This window comes from Rhinolophus sinicus, chromosome 14 (assembly GCF_057876585.1).
Source record: "Rhinolophus sinicus isolate RSI-liver-muscle chromosome 14, RSI-T2T, whole genome shotgun sequence".
Taxonomy (NCBI): Eukaryota; Metazoa; Chordata; class Mammalia; order Chiroptera; family Rhinolophidae; genus Rhinolophus; species Rhinolophus sinicus.
In genome coordinates this window covers 183,937,030-183,963,412 of record NC_142514.1, presented here as the reverse complement: position 1 = coordinate 183,963,412, position 26,383 = coordinate 183,937,030, and the positions used below count along the sequence as shown (strand labels likewise).

Here is a 26,383-nt window from a genome sequence, read left to right as displayed (position 1 = left end):
ATGAAAAATGAGACAGAAGGTTGTTCTTACACAGGAAAGGCTGAGATGTGATGCCTCCCCAGATCTAAAACCACCACCATCACCTATTTGACACTTGACCATGGTGCTAGAAATTCCTCTTCTACTTTTACCCAGTGGAGTTCCTTGGCTCATGGTTGGTAACTGAGAGTCCCTCAGAGATCCAATGTGACTAAGGAAGACACAAGTATCAGCAGGGGCTTTCCCAAATGTGCTGTTACAATAGCCACATGGATTCCATAAAGGGAGAAACTCAAGAAATAGAATTTATTTAGAATGATAAAAACTTTTAATAAGGCTTCTCTATCTTATTTTTAAAATATAGAATCTGGAAGAATTTTGTATCACATATGAAGAAATGGTAAAAAATAAAGAAATAAGGGACAGACACATAAATGGATGTCTCCACACGTGTGAGTCCCCCACAACATAATGTTTGGGTCAGTTCCTAATATTTTTATAAATGATACAGAAAACAACATGGAGCATCGTTCCAAACAGAGGGGAATAAACTGAGAAAGAACTTAAAAAGCTAAGTGAATGAGTATTATTTTATTAGCCTTTGACTTGGGCAAGCATAAGGTAAAAGGCCTAGAGGAAAACTAAGTAACCCATGTAATAATTAAAATATATGGTTACTGAACTAGTTTTACCTAATTTAAAAAAAGTCACCCAAATCTATGTTGATACCTCAGGGCATTAGCCCAGCACCACTGGTAGGGTTCTTCATCAAGTAGACTCAATAAATAACTGGTGAATTAAATATGCTACTACCGTGTTTTCCCGAAAATAAGACCTAGCCAGACCATCAGGTCTAATGCGTCTTTTGGAGTAAAATGAATATAAATTAATAAGTTATTTTAATACAAGACCCAGTCTTATATTATATATATTATCTTATATTATATTATGTTATGTTATATAATATTATATTAAAATAAGACCCGGTCTTGTATTAAAATAACTTATTAATTTATATTCATTTTTGTTCCAAAAGACGCATTAGAGCTGATGGTCCGGCTAGGTCTTATTTTCCAAGAAACATGGTATAGACATAGAGATGAATGTAAATAAATAAAAATTACATCCTTACCTTTGTATAAAACGATGACATTCTCTGTCAATTAGTGACACCACCCATCAACCAGGAACTCAACCCAAGAACCCAGGAGGCACCCTCCTCCCCAAGAACATCTAATAGGATTGCCAAGTCCCATCAACTCTGTTCGAAAATACTTCGACTCAGTCTCTCCTCCATCTCCATTCTTGGTACCAAGGCTTTAGTTACCATTTCTTTCTAAACTATTATAAAAAATTCCTATCTCATTTCCTCCCCTCAACAATTCTTCCGTCACTAGTCTATCCTCCACAACATCTTTCTAAAACAGAAAAATGATCAAATCTCTCTCATGTTTATAGTTCTTCTCATGTCTCCCCATTACCGATTGCATCAGGTACAAACAACCTAATGTGACTCAGATACTTTGTATCTCAAATCCCCTCCCAATCTTATGTTCCAGTAACACTGCACTACTGGCAATGCTGTTTTGAGCTTGTAGTAGTTTCATACTTCTTTGCCTCTGGACATGCTGATTCCTCTGCTTGGAATTTCCTTCCTCACCCTCTGGTCTGCTTGGACAACATTTAACATTCCAATATCCAACTTAGTAGATACCTCCTCTTTGAAGACTTTCTTTCCTCCTTATTCACTCCCTCCTTCCTCTTGCCCCTGTACTTTGGACGTCCTAAATTTCATTTATCACAGTACAGCATTAATTATATGTTTATATGGCTCTTATCAGACTATGAGGACAGGGTACAAGATATTCCTTTCTATGTACCCAGTATATTCATTAAACACCAATGGTACACCCGACAATGTTTGCTGAATAAATAAATGAGCAAAAGACCAAAAAGAACAAAACTTCTGAACCCAGGACAATTCTTATAGTTTTGGTAACCACACTAAGAAATAGTTCATAAGTAGAAAAGATTTGTAGAGGTAATTATAATAATTAAAGAAAAACGAAAAAAAGCAACTTCCATGCCTGGAAAGACTTAGAAAATAGGGTTCTTCAATTTAGAAAGTCCGAGATGGGTTATAACTGAAGGCATAAGAGGTAAACGGAGCAAACATGATACTATTTACTAAACCCTGGAAGTATTCAACCAGGTAGCATCGCTATATCTTAAAAGTTCAGTTTTAGGAATTCTATTTCCAAAAAGTTCCCTTTATTTAACAGACAGTAAATTTAAACTCAAAGTATTAAGGCAAAACGACGACGGAAGTGGGCCACATACAAAGCACTTAGCACAAAATATGCCTCTGAGATATGCTATGGTTCCCATCAGTAAAGTGTGCAACTCCCCCTACAGGAAGTAGATGAATACCAATTATCAGCACTTCAGTCCGCAACAATAACCTGTCACAGGTGACACGGAAGCAAGTATCTTGCTATGAAAGCTCTTTGGAATAGCAAGTCAGTATGTGTATCTGCTACTGCGAAAAAGCTACCTCTACTTTTTATACTTACTCTGCCACACCAAGTCATTCAAATCTGCCTAATAAAGGCTTTTTATTTTTCCCTTCCCTTAACTACTCATCATGGAAAAGTTTCCACTGATAAACATGTATGTGTGCTAGATGCACACACAGATACACATACACACACACACAACTTTGCTTTGTGCAAGCAGCATTAAGCAGTCTTCAAGTACTGAATGCCGCCTCTGACTCAAAGATACCTTTGCCTATACAGCTATCAGTAGTTTAGAAAAACGTCCGCAAATTCAAATAGTAGGAAACACATATGAAGAAAATTTTTAAAAATAATCTTAAGCTATGATGTTTAAATTAAAATAGCTAACGGTAATTTTTTTTTGAACACACAGAAAAACAAACTACTAAAATAATTCCTCCAGTGGTTCTCAAATTTACCGTCTATTGGAATCACGTGATGGGCTTACTGAAATACATTGCTGGGTCTCACTTCCAGGATTTCTTATTCCGTAACTTTAGGGCAGGACCTGAGAATCTGCATTTCTAACAACTTCCCAGATGATGTACTCAGGGTCACACTTTGAAAACAACTGGTTTGAACTATTAGCACTGAGAAGGAATTTGCAGGTGAATAAAATAGAGCTTAATAACTAACTAACAGGCTTCCTGATTACCAGTCTAAGGTTCTTTCCATTGTTAGAGTTCAGTTATTATGTTATATAGATTTTACGCATTTTTAGAAAGTACACAACACATTTTTGTTAGATTCAACAGACATTTCTTGAGCACCTGAATAAGGCATGGTCCTTGCCTTAAACAAGTCCACTCCAACTAGGTGAAAAGAGACTCATGATCAAATAATTACAACAGGAAGCGATTGGTTCCACAGAAGACATGCACGTTAAGTGCCTTGGGAACGTAACTGAGGACAACTCAAGAGAACAACATCTGGGGACCTTTGAGGAGAATTACTACCAGCTTACCAAGAAGACAGAATGGAGTGGGATGGAGAGCATTTTAGATATGCACATTCACAGAAAAAAATCCACCCAGCACCTACTGTGGACCAGGCACTGTACCAGGCATGGGGATAAAATGGTGAGAAAAGGCACTTAGCAGCCTTTGGTGATGCGTACACTCTAAAAGAGAAACACAATTAAATAATAATCCAAGTAAATAGAAAGCAGCAATTTCGATAAGTGCTATGCATAAGAGGTATTATATACTATGAGAACTTACAACAAACAGGAAGATCTGACCTAGTCAAAAAAATGCTCCTCTGTGAAAGGGTCTGAGCTAAGGTATGAAGAGGGTACCTCAGCCTTCCACACACGCTTTCAAACCTTTGCACATAAGAGCGTTTGTAGGTACTATGAGTCCTAAGTAGATATTTTCGTCTCCTTTCAAGTTCAAAGGCGAAATCGTGGTAGGCTAGTACTCAAGTGTACGAGGTAGGAGGACTATCAGTTAACGTCCCCCGATGTCTAGCACTGACTCTGAACACTTACGCCCATTATCCAAGGAACCCACTTCCCAGGATCAAGGAACAGGGGAACCAAACGAATCCCAGCAGCCTGTTGAGCACAGGGTAAGAGCAAGGGTAAGGGGACGGTCTCCAGCACACAGTTTCTTTCTCCTTTCTCTTAGGACCAAAACAAGAGCGGCGATCAGACATGGCCAATCCTTGTTCCTTGGCTTCCCTTCTCTTTGACTGCGTTCTGACCACCACCCTCCTAATAACTGTCAGCACTTCACCACCGAATGAAGTAATTTTATTACATTCTGCTTTGCCTTCCTGACAAAGTTAACCAAGCAGCAATGTTAGAGTCTCAGTGACGTACATGGTACTGGCTATGTGTGTGCCAGGGAAGTTGTAACTTGCCCTCAAGGAGCATATAATCTAGACAGTTAAACTTTCGATCTTGCATCCAGTTATAGGTAGGGAGAAAAAAATTATGAGGATTCAGGAAAGGTTTCCTTTCGTACGCGAGATTGGGAAAACAATGATGTAAAGGGGCTTCAGAGGACGAGAAGCAGGGTAGGTACAGGAGACGGCCTATCACACGTGTGTGGAAAAAGCAAGCAGGTAGCTTGGTTTAGCTGGAACACATACAGGTTAAGAGTAGATAATAAAACTGTAACACTCAAATGGGACCTGAACACGAAACTAAGGAGTTTGTGCCTACCATGGTAAAACCTTACACTTCACCAAGCGCTTACAAACGATTTCCAAAAGGTAAGTTTTATTTTCACTACTCCACACATGAAAAACTTAAAGTTCATCAAGGTTAAGTAACTTGCCCTAGATTACAGATTATAAACTGAAATTCAAAGCCAGGTCTCATGCACTAAAGTCCAGTGCCCATCCCATACCAGTGACTTTACATAGAGTGGGAATATCACAGAGGATGGGAACATGATCAGAATGTTGGCAGCAAAAAAAATGCGAAAAAATGGAAAAGATGCCGGAGGGGGGGGAATCTAAGAAGGAGGCTACTATAATAGTCTAGACTAAGAGTCAGAACTAAGAGCAGTAGTGGGAACACAAGACAGATGAGTATCAAAATCCAGCAGGTGTGAGCAACTGATTCAATATGGAGGACAACAGAGGAAGGAGTAATAATAACGCCATTAACCAAAAAAATGTAGCAGTCTCTTCCATCTTAAAACAAACATGAACAAAAACCCAAGAGAACCTTCTCTGGATCCTGCACTTTAATTACGACTCGCATCCCTTCTCTCTCCACAGTCCAACTTCGCCAAACTTCTCCATTCACTATCTTTCTAATTTCACATTTATTTTGAAGAATGTCTTCTGCCCCAAATGCCATGGAAACTCCTGTTTAAAGTCACCACCATCCTCTATGTTGCCAAATGCAGTGGACTCTCAGTCTCCTGTACATGCAGCCTCTGCTGAGCACTCCCTCCTCTTTGAAACATTATCGTAAGTATAAAGCGATGCTTAAGAACACAAACTGGAGCCACACAAACCTAGGTGCAAATACCAACTTCTCCAGCTACTAGCCGGTTGGCCTGGGCACATTATACACACTCGCACAGTCCCTTCTTGTGTCGTTTTCCTGATCTATAACCTAGAAATACTAAAAGTACCCACTTCATCGAGTTATGAGCATTAAATGAGTAAAAATACACGAATGCTTAGAACAGTGCCTGATAAACAGTGAGTACCACAGTCCCCTGGCTTCTAAGACACAACTACTCTCTTGATTTTCCTCAGGCCTCTTGGGCTGCTCCTTCCCTTTCCCCTTGTAAGGCACTCGGTCCACCTCCTTTCAGCTACCACACGTCTGCCACTGAGACCCACCTACATGCCAACGAGCCCTTGCTGAAGCCCAGAACCAGTTATCCACTCAGCAGTTCTACAGGCCGCTCACATCCAACCTGTCCCAACTTTCTCAAAACCGAACTTATGCTATTTCCCTCAACCTCCAAACCTGCTCTTCCTTCAGTGTGCACGATCTCAATAAAAGGACACCCAAGCCACCCACACGAGAACAACTTGGGAGTCGTGCTTACATGTCTTAACCTCACCCTCCACACATTCAATGAACCAAAGTCCTATGATTCTGTTTCCCACATATTTCTCAAAACCTATCAGCACTCAATCATCCCCCCTCCTATCTTACCTGAAACTCTGCAGTAGCCTCCTCGTTGGTCTCACCAAAGCCATCCTGCCTCTCTCCCTGATCCCTTCTCTGTAACTGTAACCACTGATAGTAGTCTAAGCATATTACTCCTCTGCTGAACTTCTTCTGCCTTCCCACTGCCTTCAGGATAAAACCGTACTCGACCCGACCCCTACCCACCTTGTCAAGACTTTAGACGCTCTCCTCTCCTCACTTCTCTCCAGTGACCTGGACTTTTAGTTTTGTTTGGTTGGCAGGTTCCTCAAGCACGTCAGATTCCTTCCAACCTCAGGGTTTTGGCACATGTTAGTCACTTCTCTTTTTCAGCTGGTTACCTCTTACTCTTCAGGTCCCACCTTTAAAGGCTTTCTCAGGAAATGTGTTCCCTGATGCTTCCTCCCACTCCTGAAGTGTAGATTAGGTGACCCTATTATACACTGTCATTGCAACCTCTATTTACTTCTGTAATCCTTTGCGTAACTATAATTAACATTACTAGTGTCAGTATTTAATGTCTGACTTCCCCACCATACTGTAAGCTTCATGACCAAGGGACCATGCCTGTCTTGCTCATCACTGTATCCCCAAGAGCCTTACAGGTGTCTGACACATGGTGAAGTGCCCACAGTATTTTCTCATTCCTGCCACAGGGCTTTGCATTAACTGGTCCCTCTACCCAGAACTCTCCTGACCCAGATCTGGTCCCCTAAGTCCTTGAACTTCACAAAATTGGCTCATTACTCAGGTCTCATTTATAAAATGCCATCTTCAAAGGAAGTCTCTACTGATCATGCAATCTCAAGAAGTGATTCCCACCACACAACCATCTCATCATTCATCACCCTCTTAACTTCTTCAAAGTATTTAGCACATCTGAAACCGCAGTACAGTATTTGCAAGTTTTAGAAAAGCAAGGCCCAAGTAAACTGCCTGGCACAACACAAGCATTCAACACACATTTAAGTGAACGAATCTCCTGAATGAGAAAAGATGACCTGGGGAACACCCCCAACTCATCAGCAAAACACTGACAAACTGTGCTCCAGCAAAGTCAGAGAAGAGGCAGTACGGCTTAGTAGGCTTGACAGCCAGGCTGCCCACTTTGAATCCTGGCTCTTTCCCTACGAGCTGAACTGGATAACCTCAGACAAGTTACTTAACTGCACTATGTCTCAGTTTCCAAACCAGGAATTAGAACCTACCTTAAAAGGGTGTTGAGAATTAGTGAATATAAAGTGCCAGCACCAAGCACATAGTATCCACTCAATGTGTACTATTATCCATCAGCTTGGGTTTTCCCCCATTTCAAATATACATGATGTCTTTTCCTTTATCTTATTCACCCCAAAAGGGTCACCATTATTTTTGTACACTGCACAACTCCAGGGGCATCTTTCACATAGATTAAGATATGTGAGTGGCATCTTCTGGAAATGCGCTACATGGTAGCACCACCCTCGAGTTCCAGCAACCCCTAGAATTGCGATGCTCAAAAGATATATATATATATATACATATATATATATATATATATATATATATGTATATATATATATATAGTCACAGGATGTGGAGCATAAACCGTAGGGAATAGTCAATGGCATTGTAACAGCTATATACAATGTCAGAGGGGTAGTAGATTGGGGGAGGGGGGTTATCACTTCATGAGGAGTGTAAATGTGTAACTATTACATTGTTTTGCACACCTGAAACTGAAAAAAAAAAATGAAGATGATCAAAAGACACCAGAAACACAGAAGTACTTTGGAAACTATAAAAGTCCATAAAATGATCACTGGACTTACACATCTACATTCTCTTGAGGTCAGTGTCAGAAACAAGAGTTGGGCTGACCAGATTACTGCTCTATGACCCAGGAATATAAAGAAATGATTAACATTCGGGCTACCTTGCATTCACCCTGCGGGCTACAACCAACTCATGAGGTTGACTCTCAGAAATGGTCAAGGGGTACCCAGCTATAAGACAATTCATAGTATTTATTCACATCAACACTGCAGCTTTTATCTCATTTTTCTATCCTTCAAAGAGAATATCAAAACGAAATTTCTTGTTATGACTTAATTACTGATCTCAAGACAGTGAATACTTACTCTGGTTATCCAAATAAATTGTTCTTAGGATAAGAGGAATAATAAAGAAATCTGCAAACGGACTGAGGATTTGCCATGACCATGAAGTTAGCTTTGTGAAAATTCCCAAAAAAAAAAGCTTCATGCTTACTTACTTTGGGCAAAGCCCCAGGAGAAACAACCTGAGAGTGCTTTTGACCCGTTGTGTGTTAGACTTAAAATTCTAAGATGAATAGCAGATAACCAGGATGGAAACATAGATAGAACCTATCTAGTGGTTAGGGTTTTCAATCTTACACTACTGACATTTTGAACCCGATAATTCTTTGTTGTGGGGGGCTGATGTGTGTGTTTAGAATGTCTTAGCGGCACCCCTAGCCTCTAGCCACTAAAATACCAGCAGTGCCCCTAGTCTGACAATCAAAAATGTCTCCAGATGTTGCCCAACAATCCCTGCTTGAAAATCCCCCCCAGTTGAGAACCTGTGCTTTAAACAAACCTATTTCAACTGTCTCAAACATCCACCTATGTTCTCTCCTCTCCCTTTCAAAAATCCTTCCCTCTGATCTTCCTGGTAACCCAGACTTAATCCCACCTCAATTCTTCATTTGCCTTTATCTCCAAAATCTTCAGAAATCACTTAGTGCAACTCCCTCAATGACAGGTCAGTTCTCTTGTTCAAAACCACAGCTGGTGACAGAGTGGACACTAGTACTCAGGGCTCCTGATCCCTAATCAAGCACCCTTTTCCATCACAACACGCTGCTATCCATCAGTCACCAAGTTCTGGCAGTCCTTCACTGCCAGCATGTCTTGCTTCTGTGCCTTCCTTTCCATTTCTATTTATACCCCAGAGCAGTGGTCTCAAACTGTTGCATGCAGCAGAATCACCTGGCTTGTTGAAACACATACTGCCGGGCCGCAACCCCCGAGTTTCTGATTCAGTAAGTCTGGGGCAGCACCCAAAATTTTGCATTACTAACATGTTCCCAGAAACCCAGATAATGCTTATGCTGCTGGTGAGAAGACCACACTTCAAGAACCACTGCCCTAGAGTTCAGGTACCTATTACCTTAAGAGGTAACCAATCTCTGTATTCTTCCAGACACCTCTCTGACCTAAAACTGCAAAAATATTACTCCTAGAACACCACTTTGATCAAATTACTGTTGTATTAAAAATACACCACAACTTATGGTTCTCTGTTTTCCATACCTGGCTTTCAGAATTGTTTAAAATGAAACTTTACCAACAGTGCCTCCCAAAACAAATCTACGTTAGTCCTACTCATCTAATGGATGTCTTCAGGACCGGCCTTCTAGGCTGCCCACTCCACAGTAAGGCCACCCTCTTCCCTCCTCCTCCTCTCTACCTACCTGAAGGAGGCCTTCACCACTGTATTTGCCAAAACCACGTTTGGTCACTATCTGCTGCCTTTTATCTTTATGGTTTAAGTTTTTACCAAGTACTCACAGATAGAGAAAACCCCCAAGAACCTAAAATTTAAAACAGAAAACAATGATATGAGTGACATACCTAAATAAAAGGCCTGACATATATACAAACTACATAAATATTGCTGTTTTAATAGATGAAGTGCACTAAATTCAAAGTCCACCAAAAAAATGTGCTCATTTTTTAAAAGCATGATTAAATACTGGTTGTTAAATATGTATAGCTATCTCATTTAGGATGCTAAGCAAACATCTATTTGGGAAGAAATTTTTAAAGCAGCCTCAAAGAAAGAGAAAGTACTCAGTCCACAACTTCCTACAACAAACGCAGGTATCACAAGAGAGATGAGGTACAGTGTGAAAGAAGAAACACGAGGTTCAAGGTCTAGTTCCACTCCTTACCAACTCTGTGATCTTGGGCACATCAGGGCCCCTTCCTAAGCCTCCGTTTCCATAATTTAAAAGAATTAAGGTTTAAAACTATACCATCTACCTTACAGGGTTGTTTTTGAGGGTTAAATAAGGTAACGTACATGAAAGAACCTAGCCTAGTACTTGGCCCATTATAAATGTTTATTGAATTTTAACCTCTGTTGATGTGAAAGCACAATGCAAAAATATTAATACATTACCCCAAAAATGAGACAGAGCAAATTAAGGAAACCTGATTAAAGATATCCATTTCCCAAGGAAAAAATATTTTTTTAAATAAAGAATAGATGTCCCTCAGAATGGTAGACAGTAAATGTATCAATCCCGACTTACTGGCCAAAACCAATACTTGAGAGTAACACAAACACCATCACTTGCAGCTTCATAACTTTAAGGCTGTCTAACAGTCAGCAAAAATCGTGACATAGAGGGTTTAAGACTGGATTAGTGGCAGGAGAACTTAAATTCAGACAGAGCTTTTCAAGTTAACTTGATATTTAATTTGTTCTAATGCCCCAAATACTACAAATGTGTTCATCTAGCATGTGTGCTAAGCGTTAAGTTTTTACCTATTATAGCTTAGACCCTCTGGTTTTTACGGACACTGCAAGACCCAATACCCAGATATTTTGCTCATCCCTATGCACCAAACTCTCCTCCATTCTCGTGGCCTATTCTTGGCACTCGCGAAAACTGGTAGCAAAGAAAAGTATTTATCGAGGCATACAACAATATAAACTTTCTACGTTGTACACTGAGTACTTTCTCTTTTTTTTTTTAGGCTACTTATTGAACACTTTCTACGTGTCAGGCACCATTCAAAGCATCCGAGATATATATATATACACATACATACATATATATGTTTATATACATATGTGTGTGTGTATATATATATATATATATATATATATAAAATAAACAAAAATGAAATCCCAACTCTCAAGAAGCTTACACTCGAATGGAGAGATTATGTACAAACAAATAAACTTAAGCATGGTAGGTAGTGATTACCAGCAAAATAAAACGAGAAAGTGATAGGGCTTAAATATAGTCCTTACTCTGGTCCCCAAAATACAGCTTATTGTGGAAGACTGATGCATAAGAAGAATTAGCTCCCTCATTATCCGCATTTTGAATCACCCAAAGACGGGCAACAAGTTTTTCCTACATCATCAGGAAGGAGGTTGACACGCTCAGAACAAGGTACTCCTCCACAAACACTGACTGAAGGTTAAGTCTAATGAAATAATTATAAGTAAGCGAATTCAACAATTTCGACCATCTATAATTTTTTCTGGTTGTTAATATGACCCTTTCATGCTAGGGACATAATGGCTTAAAATTAGGATTGTATTTTGCCTAGACCATTCCTGGTCAAAGGACCTTAGAGTGGGGTCATTCAAAGTGGGACTGTTTGTAAAAGGGACGATCTGGTACTTGCTGCTGAAATCTGGAGACATAATTTCAAGGGTAACCCAAAGAAAGGTGAGAATATCATCATGACTTCAATGACTCGTTTCTTGCAACAGATAAATGATTTAGCTATTTCAGAGAGTCATATGTAAAATACATTAATAGGACTGAACATTTGATGGTGTAATAACATCCTTTAGAAAAATCTCATCATCAAGATTGACAAGCAAAGTGAATTCTCAAGTAAATCATCTCCCCCTTTAGATAACACCACTAGGCTTAGGTGAATTCGAGAGGAAAAAATATTCAGGTTACATAACTTCTTTTATCCTCAAGTATATTGTCTCCACTTTCTTACACTGATTTAGGTGTTTCGACAATTTGTTTCTACAGTTGCCTTTGGCAGGGGCTAGTGAATTTTTGGCAGGGGCAGATATTATAATCCAATATAACGAAGGCCATCTTTTCCAATAAAAATGAAAAAGTCCCAGGTTAAAACTAAAGATCATACATAGAAATCGTAAGCATTTACTTTAAACACACATTATTTTGCCCTTGATTTTCTATGCAATAAGGATTACTCAGAATTGGTGTGACTTCAGAAACCTAAAAGATTATCAATTATAATTGCTAAGGACTTAACTAACATTTTAGATTAAGAAACAATGAGATATTATGCTGAACATTCCCTATAAATGAATACTTAAATATAAATGGACGTTGACAAACATTTAAAACTTCTTCAATAGTTTGGCTTCTGAAACCAAATGAAGAAAAAAAAGTTCCATCTCAGTACCTGTCAATGTTTTTCAGTAAGGTCCTACATCTAAATTTATCAAAATATAAAAATATTTACCTCAGGACAACCAAATATCCACCCATCACCAAAACTAAAGCGTCTGTCTCTTTCCTCAGGTACATCAATTTGACTTGAAGATGTATCTGGCTTCAAGCTAGGAATCTATACACTAAAACTACTAACCATTTCCACACAAAAAAATCTGTCTTGCTTAAAAAAAGCCAAACATTGTTTACCCTCCCTTGTCATTTTCTACACTGCAAAGTAAGTTTTCTAGAAAGTAGAGTTTATGCCCCAAATCTACACATACACACCATCTTCAAAGGTATAATTCTCTTCCACATGTAATAGGTACATAATAGTTTGGCAAAATACAAGCCAATTTTTTAAAATTATCTATTTTTGACTTTTTTTAACTGACTTGTCACAAAGATGGTATAAACATTATCAAAATTTACCAAATCCAGCCTGTACACTTGAAATAGCTATGTCATTAAAAAGCATTTAAAGGATCTATTCAATCATGAATAATATTCTTGTTAATCAAGAATACAACTTTTTTTTTAAAGATAGGCAAAGGGTTCTGGATACAAAGTCATTCTCGTTAATAAATGAGTTTGGACTCAAGACTTTTAATACTGGTACTATGTTTTCTCTCCCAAGAGGCTATTTTGAAGGTATGTCACAGAGGGATGATCATTTAGATTCTGTCCCCCAAAACAACATGGAAGTAATAGTCAATAACACTAAACAATGGACTAGGTGATTCAATTCAATTTGACAAATATATACTGTATGACACCAACATAAACTTTAATCACTAAGCCAAATTAGTAAACCTGTCATTTTGTCTTTCAAACTTTATGTTCCTCCCATGGCCAGTAACTGGAAAACAAAAGTAAGTTCTATACTCTGACCTACTTTAAAGACTGTTAAAATATGTATAAACTACTGTATAGATTAGCCTTTATGCCTTTGTGCTAGTGTTTAAATTCGTCAAATAAGATCTAACTTAATCAGTAAAGAATTCTGTAACATGAGCAGTCACCAGAGACATTAAAAGTTTGGTAGGCTGACTGCCACATAAATAAGCCTCCAATATGCTCTCCTATCAAAAGTTATGTTATGGAAGGGGTTTATACTTCAGATATGATTTTGTCTTGTAATCTTAGAAAGGAAAAGAGACATCAGTCTCCTAAACTTCAAGATTACTGTCCAAAATTCTAAGTAAAAAAGATCCCCCAAAATGTTTGATGTACCTTCTTCCACAACATGGCTACAACTGTACATGAATCAAGAGAAAAAAACAGGTTAGATAAGGGTTAATGCGTGCAACAGGTAGCAATCACTTTAATTAACAACAACAAAAATCTCACCAGGACAAAAATCAGAGTCCTTGGATCCCCTACCACAACCTCCCAAACTTGTTAAAAAATGTGAGAACTTTTGCTTGCTGAAAGGCTCTTCTTTTGAAAGACTGGATCCCAAGATGCCTCAGATATTTATGTAACAGCTCAACAATTCTACAAGCTTGACAGGGAAAGCATCCTCTTTCTTTTCTTTTCCCAAAGAAAAGTTTAATTCAAGAAAGGGCAAAACAAAAATAAATCTTAAATGTACAAAATTCCTCTACTCATACACTTTATTCCTAAAAATTAGCCATAAGAATTACAATCTCACCACACAGCTAGGAAGACAAGAGGCCAATCTCTGAAATAAGGCTTGCCAGAACATATGCCTGCCGATATACTTGCCAATATACTCCACACCTTTTCAACAGTCAAATTTAAAAAAACAAAACAAAACAAAAACCACCAGCCTTTTCTCAAAAAGACTGGAGGTCATCAGAAAATAGATTAAAGAATCACTCTTCTTACCTCCAAACTCAGTCTAAAACAGAGCCAAATAAAACCACCATAAATTCCTTTAGTGATCTTTTACTGTGTTTCCCCGAAAATAAGACCTAACCGGAAAATAAGCCCTACCATAATTTTTCAGGACACCCCTTGAACATAAGCCTTAATGCATCTTTTGGAGCAAAACTTAATATAAGACCCGGTCTTACTTTTGGGGAAACACAGGTCTTTCAGTTCACCAATTTTCACGTAATACATACAAATTCTGCGGCTTTCCTCAGACCCCACTATTCAAACACAAATTCAAATTTCTGAAATAAATATATGATGAGAATATTAATAAAGCTCTCTTTGCCTAAGGAAACAAAATCAAATTCTTAAACTCCAATAGGAAAACCATGAGAGGAAAGTAGGGCCTAAAAGAACAAGTATTCATATATACATATGAGCTAATTCCCTCCAAATCATTACTAAGTAAAAATTTCTTTTAACAAGATATCATACATCCCTCCCAAAATACAAACTACAGAACTTCATCAGCATCCCGTATTTTACCTTTTCTCAATCAACCCCCCCAACCCTCCAAACCTATCCAAGTATTAATTTGACTTTTAAAAAAAGACTCCACAGTTCTACTACCCAGCTCAAAACCACAAATCCTGGCACACCATAATCCAAAAAAAAATAACATAGAACTATCCTTCCACAAACCGTTTTGCCTGAAATTTACATTCTAATCTAACTTAATCAGATTTACAATGATAGCATCGAAAAATTTGGAATCCTTGTCACGTTGTAATCCACAAAATCCGTTGACTTGCAATGGTTTCTACAGAAGTTAAAGGCTAGATATAAGTCCATTTCCAAACAGGATGAATATTAAAACTCTGTCAACTTGGCCTAAAACCCAAATGAGATATGAATATACCTTCCTTCCTCCTCTGGCTCACAGAAAAGCCACCTGAAAAGTTTTAATCACAGTATGTTCACAAATGGAGACAAAATAGTTATTCTGCTTCAAAACCGGAAAAAAAAAAAAAAATAACAAGAAAATACTAACCAATCTCTGGCTGTAACGAATCCTTTCTTCTTCGGGTTCCATCTCTCACTCTTCTGTTGAAATTACTGTAAAGAAACCACTCCAGGGCTGCCTTCCTCTTCCTCCTTAGGAACCAGATTGCAACACTAAAGGATAATGATATGGGCAGAGATGAGAACTCAAACTCAAGCTTTCTTTTCACGGAAAGAACTATTTAAGATATGTGTAAGTTTAAGGCTGTCTGAGAAATCTGGTTCTTCTTCATCAGTTTGGGACCTCTCTGCTCTTGGGCAAGTGGTTCCATGTCATGATCAACATTAACCACGTTACAACTGTCCCAGGCCTCGGCAAAAGGAGATGTTGGTTTCAGTTCCCTGTGGACCCGCCATACCACTTGTTTCTCCCCACAGGATACAATTAGCAAGCTCCACTTCATGGCAGCATTAGAGAAAGAAAAAAAGGGGGGTGGGGGGGCACAGAACTTCAGTATCTCTAGAGAGCTGACCAGGTGAAGCAGGCACTGAACTAACCCAGATCCTAACCAAATTAGTTCTCTCTCACTGGTAATTAGAAACTAAAGGAAAGGACAGACTAACTATATAAAAAGAGGACAAGAAATTAGGATTTGAAAAAAGACTCCAAAACAATTTCCCATACCCCTTTAGTAGGCGATAAACGTGGCCTGCCTTCCTAGACTCCCCCACTCTTTTCATTCCCAAACCAACCCTCCACCCCAACCCAAGATGTGTACAACTCTGAAACAAATTCAAGAGTTGCAAATCAGAAACAAAAATCTTATCCGATTCTTCTGGATAAAGTAGTAGAAATAAACGATTCTACCTATAGGTATAAAATACATCCTTTCTAAAATTTAAATAGACAGGTTTGCGCGACGGGCGATCCACAATACCAAAAAGGGTTTTTCATTTTTCTAAATATTTCCATGAATAATGGCTTCCATAGGAAATGCAGATTTTTTTCCCCTTTTTGTCACTACATTACGGCCACATTAATAGCATCCTTTCAAAACTGCTACGAGACCAGAGGACCTGATGACACAGTTTGCAAGAACAGTTCCCCGCACAGCCCTCCTGGAGGAAGCCCTCGCCCCAATTCGGGAGGGAAACCGCGTTTGCACCCCCTGGGCGAGGTCCGCCCGGGCTTAAGAGCAGCCAGGGCCAGAGAGAAAAAAGGGCAAATCGCGCCGGGCTTCCCCTGGGAAAGGCATTTCAATGGTTCCCCCATCGGAAAAAGAAATAGAAACTTTACATTAAGTCTTTAGACAACACAGTGAACCAAACTTCCAAAGGGGGGGCGGGTAGGAGGGGGAATCTCACCGGGGATTTTGCTCGTGAGTTCTTGTCCAAGTGAGAAGTAAAAGATTCCAAAAACTGAGAGGAAAAATTAAATCCCAAACGTCGTCTTCGGTTTTTTCCGTGGATCAACCCAGTATCCAGAGAGGGTCAGAGCGACCCGGAAAAGAGAGAAAACAGTTGCTGAATCAAACCTCCTCTTCTGGTTTTGGAGACCGGGAGTCGGAGGCGTCAGGAGAGGGGAGCGCGACCCCTCGGCGCCGAGCCCGGGGCGCCCCCGCCTTCCCCGGGCCAGCGGTCAGCAGCCTGAGCCCGAGCCCCGGGCCAGCCCTGGCTGCGGGGAGCGTCCTCCTCGCTGTGCCCTCAGCTGCCCGGCAGCCTCTGGAGCCAGGGAGCGGCGGCCGATCAGCTGAGACCGGCCGGCCCGAGACTCCCCGCGCCGCCCCGACCCCCCGGAACGCGGGCCCCGGCCCCGGGGGGCGGAGAGGGCGGGAGCGGCGCGGCGTGCCGGGCTAGGGGCCCGGGCTCCCCTCGCGTCTTCCCTTCAGCCCGGGCTCCGCGCTGCGGGACGAGCCCCCGGCTACTCCCCAGTCGCAGAGGAGGGATTCCGGGGGATGGGCCCCCTGGCGTTGCCCCTCCTCCCGGGGCGCCCCCTGCCCAGGATAGACAGAGCGGCGACAGGCCCAGCCGCTGGGAAGGTGCTCTGCTAGCTGCAGCCGCCGCCGCCGCCGCCGCTGCCGGGGAGGGGTGTTGTTTCCCTCACACAGGAGGAGCCGCCGAAGCAGCCGCCGCCATTTTGAACCCGTCAGACTCTCACATACACACAGCTCCTCCGCGGCGCACTGCGCAGGCGCCGCCTCCCCACCCCTCCTCCGGCTCTCCCCTCCACCCCCCACTCCCCTTCAAGGCTCCCTACGCTTCTTACCACTCTCCCGGCCGCACGTGAACGCGCACGCGTCACTCTCCTTAACGCGGACACTCCGCCGGCGCGCGCACGCGCGGATGCGTCGGCCTCTAAACGCCCGCGCCCCGCGACGCCGACGCGGCTCCCCGCCCCCCCTCGCGTCAGGCTGCCGGCCCTCCCGCAGGCCCACCGCCCCCGCTCCCCGCCGGCCTCCTTCCTGGGCTCGGGCCCGGCCCGCTGCTCGCGCCTGCGCGCAGGCCACGGATCCTCCTCCGCGCGCACCGTCCCCTCCCCAACGCCCTCGCTCAAACACAGACACAGACACACTTCGCCTCTGTGACCCCGCCCCTCCCTGGCCAGCTGCGCCGGCGGCCCTCCCCCACCTCTCCTGGGAGGGTGGTGACCCCGACCCCCCACAAAGCACAACATCCCCCCAGCAGTGGGCAAAAGCGCCCCGTTCCCATGAAATGGCCCTCTACCCCAGTGAGCCCGTCACAGTCACACAACCTGAGGGCCGGACGGCCTGGGCCGGCCTCAAAGCAGGGTCTCCCGGGGTCAGGCCGCTGGGCCCAGCCGACCCGACCTGGGTGCCCCACTCGGGCCTACCCAGGGCGAGGGGGTGCAAGGAAGGAACACCTTCCTGCCAGCTACCCTCCCCTCGCGCCAGCCGGTGGGCCAAGGCCAACCTGCCCGCCATCCCCAGGCAGGCCCCGGCGCCCCCGCCTCGGGGCCCGTCCGCCTTCGGCTTGGGGGGCTCCTCGGTGCAGCGGCCGGGCCCCGCCTCACCCACTCCTCGCCGCTCCGAAGGGGCAGGAAACGGGAATAGCATGTCTGTCCTGGTTTCGGCTCCCCGGGGGGGCTCCAGGCGCTTGACAAGGGCGTCCACAGGTACCAGGCGTGGCATTGGTCTCCGCGACGGCCCGGGGGCGGCGGCGGCCGGCGCGCCCACCGCGGGCCGGAGGCGCCCGGGTAGGTGGCCCTGGAAGCCCCCGCTCCTCGGCCACGCTCAGGTTTCCGCAGCGCCGGTGCCCCCGGCGGCCCGGGTGGGACGTGACCCCGCCCCCGGCGAGTCGGGGCGCCCCCCACGGAGAGGTGAGCGGGCCGTCCCCAGCCCCCAGGCCGGCCTGGCTGCCCCGGGCCGAGGCAGGCGCTGGAGGCCCGGCCGGGAAGATGTCTCCTCTCGGTGCACGCAGCTTCGCGCGAGGGTCAGCGACGGGGCAGCGGCCGCCCGAGGCGTGCCGGCCCTGCCCACGAACCGGCTCCCGCGGCTCGACAGCTGCCCGACGGGCTAACAGGCAGGGGACGTCGACCGTGCCTGGCCAGAGGTATCTGAGCAACGCCATGCGAGCAGCCCAACCGCGATCAGGGCAATTCCCCAGCCAATCTCGTGCTCTGGGGCCCGTTTAAATTATAAATCCCATAAAGGACGGTGGCTTGGGCGTTGCGCATCCGGGGCCGCACCATTGGCTTCCCTACACTCTTGCTGAGAAGTGTCACACAGATCTTTTTCTCCTTGCCTTGGTTTCCCACTCTTTAATCTCTGGTTGCTGGGACGCGGGGATGGAGGAGAGAGGAAGGACATGGAGTGAATCGTGTAACTTTCATAAATAACCTTCAACTCTTAGGAAGACAACTGAAGTAACGATACCTTCCATTTCTATCAAGGTTTCAAGTCTAGCGTAAAGGCACTATGTAAACTCAAGATATTATTTATTACCACACGAGGTTTTTCTACATGCAAACTTAGGGAGTTTTACAGACACACTCTACTTTGTTTCCCAAATCCTTAGGAGACAAGCTAAAGTGCCCGCAGCATTATACTCATTTTAAATATAGACAATTGAAGTACAGAAAGGATAAACAGCTTGCATAATTACTCTAACAGAGAGGAGTCCAGCACTCTGCAATAGCAGACTGCAACAGCTTCGACAACAACAAAAGGTTTGTTAATATGGTATCACCCCCTTGCATTCCAGTCACTGGAAAATATTCTTTATTCTGAGACCAGTTTTGTGCAGACTTCTTAGATTTTCGGAGCATGACACGAAGATCTTCACCAAAACTTTATCGGGTCCAAAGCCTTTTTACGTCTTTCAGACTATAGGAAATCATATGTAAAAGGCAGCAGTCTTTTACACTGGCACTACCAGATGTGACGCCGCAGGCATCTGGCTCTCTATAGGTATAGAAAAAGGCAGCGGCTTGTTTATTTTTAAGTAGGAAAGACTTTTGCCATTGTCAGATTAAGTAAGAATTGGGCCTCATCACTATTTGTGAAATAACGACTTTATTTCCTTCCCACTCATCCCTATAACATAGGAGATACCTTGGGGCAAAGAGAGAAGGTCTCTAGCTAGCTGTAGCTCAACTTGGTCTTGCCCTTTATCTTAAGGTCCAGAGCCCCTTAAGTAATTAACCCTCAACACAATGAGTTGCTCACCCTCAGCAAACAGGTGTCTTCTATAGGCTTAACTGAGGGGAGGAGGGTTCTAAAAAGGCTCCAAGAACAATAATAGTAATATTTATTTTGGACAGGACTGCAAGTAAAGGTTTGTCAGGTTGCAGTCAGCTCTTTCCAATTGAAAATCATTTGTTAACCAGTGTGCATTGGGGGAAATGACATTTAAACAGATATACACAATGGCTTCTCCATAGGCAGGCTTTGTTAATATTCCAAGGCAGGGTGCGATAAGAGATAAGCAGATGGCTAGTGATTCCCCCATAATCACAATGGCTTTGGTTGGCAAAGACATATCATAGGGTTCATTGTTTTGTCCTTAAAGAGCCATTTTCAAGGAGAATATTGCTTGGGGGAGTCCCCAAGAAGGTCGCTAGAACTATAAATTGTATGGCTTCAACTGCAACTGCAAGGAGAGGGGAGAGAGGTAGATGGGAAGAAGGAAAGAAAAATTCCTCCTAGAAACATTGAGAAAAGGATCCCTGGCTGGAACAAGCGGGTGTCTTGGTAAGATATTAACAAATCTCTGCCTTCTTGAGCAAAGCTAAGGCCCAACGAATACTGAGAGTCAAATCCAGATTTCCCACTTCTTTGTGGAAACTTTTGTGGGTGAAAAGAGAACTCTGTAGTCTGGTCAACTAAGTTAAAGTAGTTCCAATTTCTGTGCACTCCTTAAATGTTGAGGAGGAAGTAGGGGTGTCCTAAATGGCACAGGTCTGAACCAAACAAAATAGAGAAGTTGGTCTTTACCTTCCTCCTGGGAGGTAGTTAAAAGCTCTGGCTCTGCTGGCTACTAGCTTATCAGTCCTAATGAACTCCTGAAAGCCTCGGTTGAGTTTTCATCTATAAAGTTGGAAAAATACCTAACTCTCAGGATGAAATGAATAATGTCTAAAGCTCAGTGTCTGGCACATAAGCCACCGATTATGAGCATTTACTGTTTCTGAACTGTAGTTTTAAGGAAAGTTTTGAGTAAAGATGCTTTAATATTTAAGTCGTGACTTACTCATAGCTTCTCCTCTTTCCTTTTCTAGTTCCTAGTGTCTTTTTCTTTCCCCATCCATGGTGTCTCTGATCTCCATTTTTCTCTCTTCCCTGACTCTGTCTGTCTCTCTCATCCTCACCTACTCCAGAGGTCTCTTTCCATCCTTCTCTCCATTACTCTGCTAACCCATCCCCACCTGCTGTGTTCATTCCTCTCTCCCAACTGGTCCATTCTCATCTACTCTGTCATCAGCAGAGCAGACCTTGCTTGCTCATGTCCCTTTACCCATCCGTTTGGTGCACTTAACACGTGCTCTCTAGTTTTGTTACTTGATCATTTCCTGAACATCTCCCTTTACCTCCCTCCACTAGACTATAAGTTTGTTGAAGGTAGGGGCCAGGCCACATTTGTATCCCTCAAAAGACCTTCTAAAATCAAAACCACATACTTACTGTGTCAACCCTAGGAGGGATAAAAACTAGGTGTTGGTTGATTATAAGTTTTAAGGGATAGAAAGGTTTCTTTTGAGTCTGGAAATAAAATCTGACTTGTTCAGGAAAACAAAAAAAGGAAGTCAGAAATGCCCTGCAGATACTCATATCATTAAACATGGATGGCACGTGAGATTCTTGTAAGTGTCATGGAACATGGTTGACCCTTTCCTTGGGACTATGGCATCCCTGGCCCAGTGCCTCCTTGCTGCCATTTTTTCCAGGCATATGGCCTGCCTGTGTGCAGACCCACCTCTCCTGAGTCGTGAGGTTGACTTTGGCTGCTGGGCAGCTGCAACAGCATCTGGGATCCACCTGCTCTTTTAACACCCTCACTTCCACTTCTAAAAGGGAAGGACTTCCTGTCCTTCCTGAGATGGGGCCTCACTACACCTGTACTTGGTAGCCCGGACTTCCTGGCACCCTGGGGATGCGGGGTGTGTTTGCAACCTCCTGCTTGTTCTCTGCCTCAGCTAGTGATAGGTGCACCCCAAAGGGCCAGTTGCCTAAACACATAAGCCTGTTCCTAGATCCTCCCAGCGGTCTTATCTTTGCCCATCTTCTTCAAGGGCGTTTACTGCCTTTTGTCAGCTTTGACTAAGACTGGCACTCCGTAGGCTGCTGGGGGCGGGGGAGGGGTCCTTACCAGCTATTTGTTATTAGCCCAGTCCCTTAACCTATCAGGATTCCTGCTGTGTTTCCTCCTAGGATTATTGTGGAGTCAAATGGACTCATGGATACAAATGCCCTATGGAAGCTGGAAGACACCATGTTTAGAAAGTATTTCTGGTTCTCCTGTTTCTTTTTTTCCTACAGGAAGGATTTGTTTTTTCTTACTGAGTACCTAAGTGCTTGGATGGAGAAAGTAGATTAGAAAAATTAAAAAAAGAAAAGAAAACTTAGAAAGCTTTGCTTTTACCCTTGAAGACTTCACCTCATGGATGAGATATTATAGGAGGTGACATACTTAGAGAACCACCATCATTACAGTGAATCGCTGGAAGACAATGTCGACAATAAGAACTGGATATAGAATTCCACTTGGTGTAGGCCCCATGAGGCAGGAAATTTTGATCATTTGTTCACGTTCATTGCTGCATGCCCGGTGCCTAGAACAGTGCCAGGCGTAGCTGGCACTCATAGCTGGCACTCATTCTTCGTGTTTATTGAATCAATGAGTACAGTAGTGCACTGATGCTTTTGGGGGAACAGAGGAGTGTCAGATCTTGGGGCGCTTGAACCCTTGCAGAGAATTTTGGTTTGATAAAGAGAGGCACATATGTTCTAGAGCAGAAGGTGATATAATAGCAATTATTCCAGGTAAACTGTTCCTGCAGCTGTCACTTCAGCTGGAATAGAGGTAATAGAAATTAAATCTCCTACTACTGCAAACCAGCCAGGAGGTAAGTATATGAATCTCAGGCCAAGTTCTTTACTCTCTTTTCAACTCAGCCTCACTTATGATCTAGTCTCTCTGCTCTGCTTATCTCTGCTGTCTCCAATTTCTCGGTGTCGTCTTTAGAATCCATATCAGAACACAGCTTTTGATATGATATTATAAACTTAATTTTTTCCATAATACCTCCTTAATCATACTGTTCATTATATCTGAAGTGTGTGATTTTAAAATGACAATCTTCTTTTGTTCCAAGATACTTGCTAAATATTTAAACTCTGAAATGTATTCAGTCTTCTTTTTCTTTCTGGCTAAATCTATTTTCACACTCTCTGGGGGACCACAAGAAAATATTAACTGTGTTTAAGGTGAGATTTCCATGTTATGTTTTTTCACAATTATACTTGATTTGTCACAGCTTGGGGTTCACGTTTTGATTTGGTCATAATTACTAGTTCTGCTTCTACTGTTGATCTAATTATCTTCTTATTGGTGAGGTACATATCCTAGTTAACTTTCTATTCCCGTGTAATTGTATTGGTGTAAGGAATGTGGGAAACACTATATCAATACCTTACTCCTTTATTATTGAAACTGATTACAAGATTTACTCATGTATGTTTACAATGCATATGCTTATATTGGTGAAAGCTTATGGTTTGCATAAATGTATGTTCTATAATATACTTAAGCATTTTTTTTTTTTTAAACTCTTTATTATTTATTTATTTATTTATTTTTAAGGAGGGCGCAGCTCACAGTGGCCCATGCAGGAATCGAACTGGCAACCTTGGTGTTGTTGGTACCATATTCTAACCAACAGAACTAACCAGCCACCCCATATTTAAGCATTTTCTATTTCATTTTAGTATTTAAGTGCTCATTTACTATTTCGTATATTTTATACATTTTTTATAGTCAACAAATTTATAAAAGTAGGCAAATTGAATTCTCAGTTCCAGGCTTGCTAGAAGATAAATACAGAAAGCGCAGTGGCTTCCTTTCCCTGAATCTACATTATTCGTCTTGAAGGGACCATATTTCTTTCTACATATACCTGAGGTGCTCCTTAATACACAGGCATACAATTTGGATGCTGTTGATAGTAGAATAATGGCCCTAATTTCCAGTGCTTTCTCTTCATTCTTTAATGTACTTCCGATGAAAACTACCTCCCACTATCTCCCATCTGATTGGATCACTATATGACCATTATCATCACCAATCACAAAACACATGCCAGTTTCTAACCACCTGCTGGGTCCTCAGGATTTAAAATATAAGACTTGGACCCTGCCCTCGAGGAGCTTCCAGTTTAAAAAGAAAAAATATGACTGCTTTAAAAATGCCAACCTGCATAAACAAACAACAGCATGGCAGAGCTCAAGAAGGGAGAAACGAAAGCAGTTCCTATACCGCTCTGGGAGCTGCAGCAACACCTCTGTCTACTCCAGGACTTCCTGGTGTGTTTACTTCCTCCCTGTGCTGTGCTAACTTCCTCCCTGTAGTGTCTGTTAGGTCTTCGTCAATTCAGGGGATATTAACACTGAATCACAGAATCTTAGAGCTGGCATGGAGATTGGGGGTCATTTAATCCAACCCAATCATTTTAAAAACTGGCAGTCTGAGGCCCAAACTTGTTAAGCAGCTTGGTCAAGGTCATGCAGCTAGTTTAGTAATGAAATTGGAACCATAAACCATGTCGTCTCATAGCTGCTCTTTCTGCTACTTCTCAAATTGATGGCATTTTTAACCATCATATCTAATGCTTGTTCATTTATTCCTTCCCCAGAAAGAACTCCTGCCTGTGCAGGGCACTGTGCTTGGCACTGAGGTTGCAACAGGAGCGTGCACAAGACCACACTGGGGGGAGGGGGTCAGGGGACTGTATAAATTAGCCTCTAAACTGAGACCCTTTGAAAGAGTGGATGGATCTAATAACTATGTGCACATCAGCTATGAACCACGACGAGTGCCATGATGGATAGCAGGTCTATGCAGGATATATACATGGTCTGTCCAGGATACTGTGAAGGCCCAAAGGTGGGAGGGGCCAATTCTGCTGTGGGGAAGGGGTGTCCACTCACAGAGGAAACGATGCTTGAAAGTTACTGGGGTTTTGATATTCACCAAGAAGACAGTGGCAGAAGGGCATTTCCCATCCCTGGCGTGCTCTGGACACAGGAGGACAGCCAACAAGAGCTGAGCCTGCCGAGGGGGAATCCCACCCTAGAGGGCCTCTCCCACCATATTCAGCAAGCGAACAGGGCTTTGTCCTTTGTAGAGGATGGGTGTTTGGTCATCGAGGCAACAAATATTTATTGTCTACTCTGTAGATAGCAGGCACTGCTGTAGGCACTGGGAATACCACGGACACGACAGGTGTAGTGGCCCAGCGGGAACCCTGGAGACGCACTGTGTGTGTTCCCAGTCCAGCTGCACCACACGAGACATGTCACCTTGCTCAAGCCACACAGCTGTCAGGGTTTCAGTTTCTTCATTTGTAAAATGGGGATATGAGTCCCTTCTCATAGGTCATTGTCACAGGATCTGAATGAGTTAGCATTTACAGGGCTAGACGACCACCTGGGACATGAAAAGTGCTTATAAACAAGTTTGTGCAATAACACTGAGCTTATAGTTCATTGGGAGAACCACAGCAAATTGTTACATAAATTCTATGAAGAAAATGGGAAGGCTTCTCTGAGGAGGTGACATTAGAGTTGAGAGTGTATGACAAAAAGGAACATTCCCACGAGAGGGAACAGCTTGAGCAAAGGCCCTCAGTGGGAAAGGGCATTGTTATACTTGAAAAACTGCAGGCCAGGTGGCCACCATGGAGAGTGGTGTGAGATGAAGTCACAGAGTGGCCAGGCTGAGTCACGAAAAGCTTGCCGGGAGCTGAGAGTGAACACTCATGGTGGTCATGGCAACGGGAATGACAAGGTTAAATTATTTTTCAGAAAGAGCTCATACAAAAGCAGAATGCTGATGAGAAAATTAAGGTGTTCTGTTGATCCCCATGAGAGAAGTTGAGGACATAGCCTCAGGCAGTAAATGGGTGTGGAGAGGAGAGAGGAAAGATAACGGATGGTGTTACAGGGTCTGGTCACAGATGTGTGGGAAGTGAGGAAAAGGGAGGGGTCTTGAGTGGCTGCTGCTCTTCTGCTTTGGCTGCGTTTGCGGTGCCACCCTCTGAAATGGGGAATCCAGGAGAAGCAGAGGGCAAGGCCAAGAGGATGGGGCGCTGTGGCACTCATCGAGGCTGAGAGGCTCTGTAAGGAGGAGAGTAGTCTGCACCCAATTTGGAGATCTAAGAATCAACAGCACTACATTAAGACCATGGGAGGAACAAGATGGTCCCTGGAAACTGAAGAAAGGCCAGAATCCAGGGACAGGGCTGCAGCGAGGAAGGCTGTTCCCAGCCCATTGTGCGTGCTCAGTTACCACTTGAAGAATGAATGGATATAAGAAGTGGTCAGCAGAGAAGAGGAGCCAGTGGAAACAGCTGAGAAGGAAAGACCAGAGAGATAGGAAAGAATGAAACCAGCGTGAAGGAGTGTCAAAAAGGAGGGAGGAGTC

General features: G+C 43.1%; 1 protein-coding gene across 1 annotated transcript in view; it reads right to left on the bottom strand.

The window, feature by feature from the left end:
* Positions 1 to 16,731, bottom strand: part of KDM2A (lysine demethylase 2A) — a 92,908-nt gene extending 76,177 nt beyond the window's left edge. The window contains exons 1-2 of the mRNA XM_019737754.3: positions 16,592 to 16,731; positions 15,276 to 15,400 (exon numbers count right to left, since the gene is read on the bottom strand). Of these exons, the coding sequence (XP_019593313.3) occupies positions 15,276 to 15,317 (42 nt within the window). The 5' untranslated portion in view covers positions 15,318 to 15,400; positions 16,592 to 16,731. The remainder of the gene's footprint in view (positions 1 to 15,275; positions 15,401 to 16,591) is intronic.
* Positions 16,732 to 26,383: the final 9,652 nt, after the last annotated feature.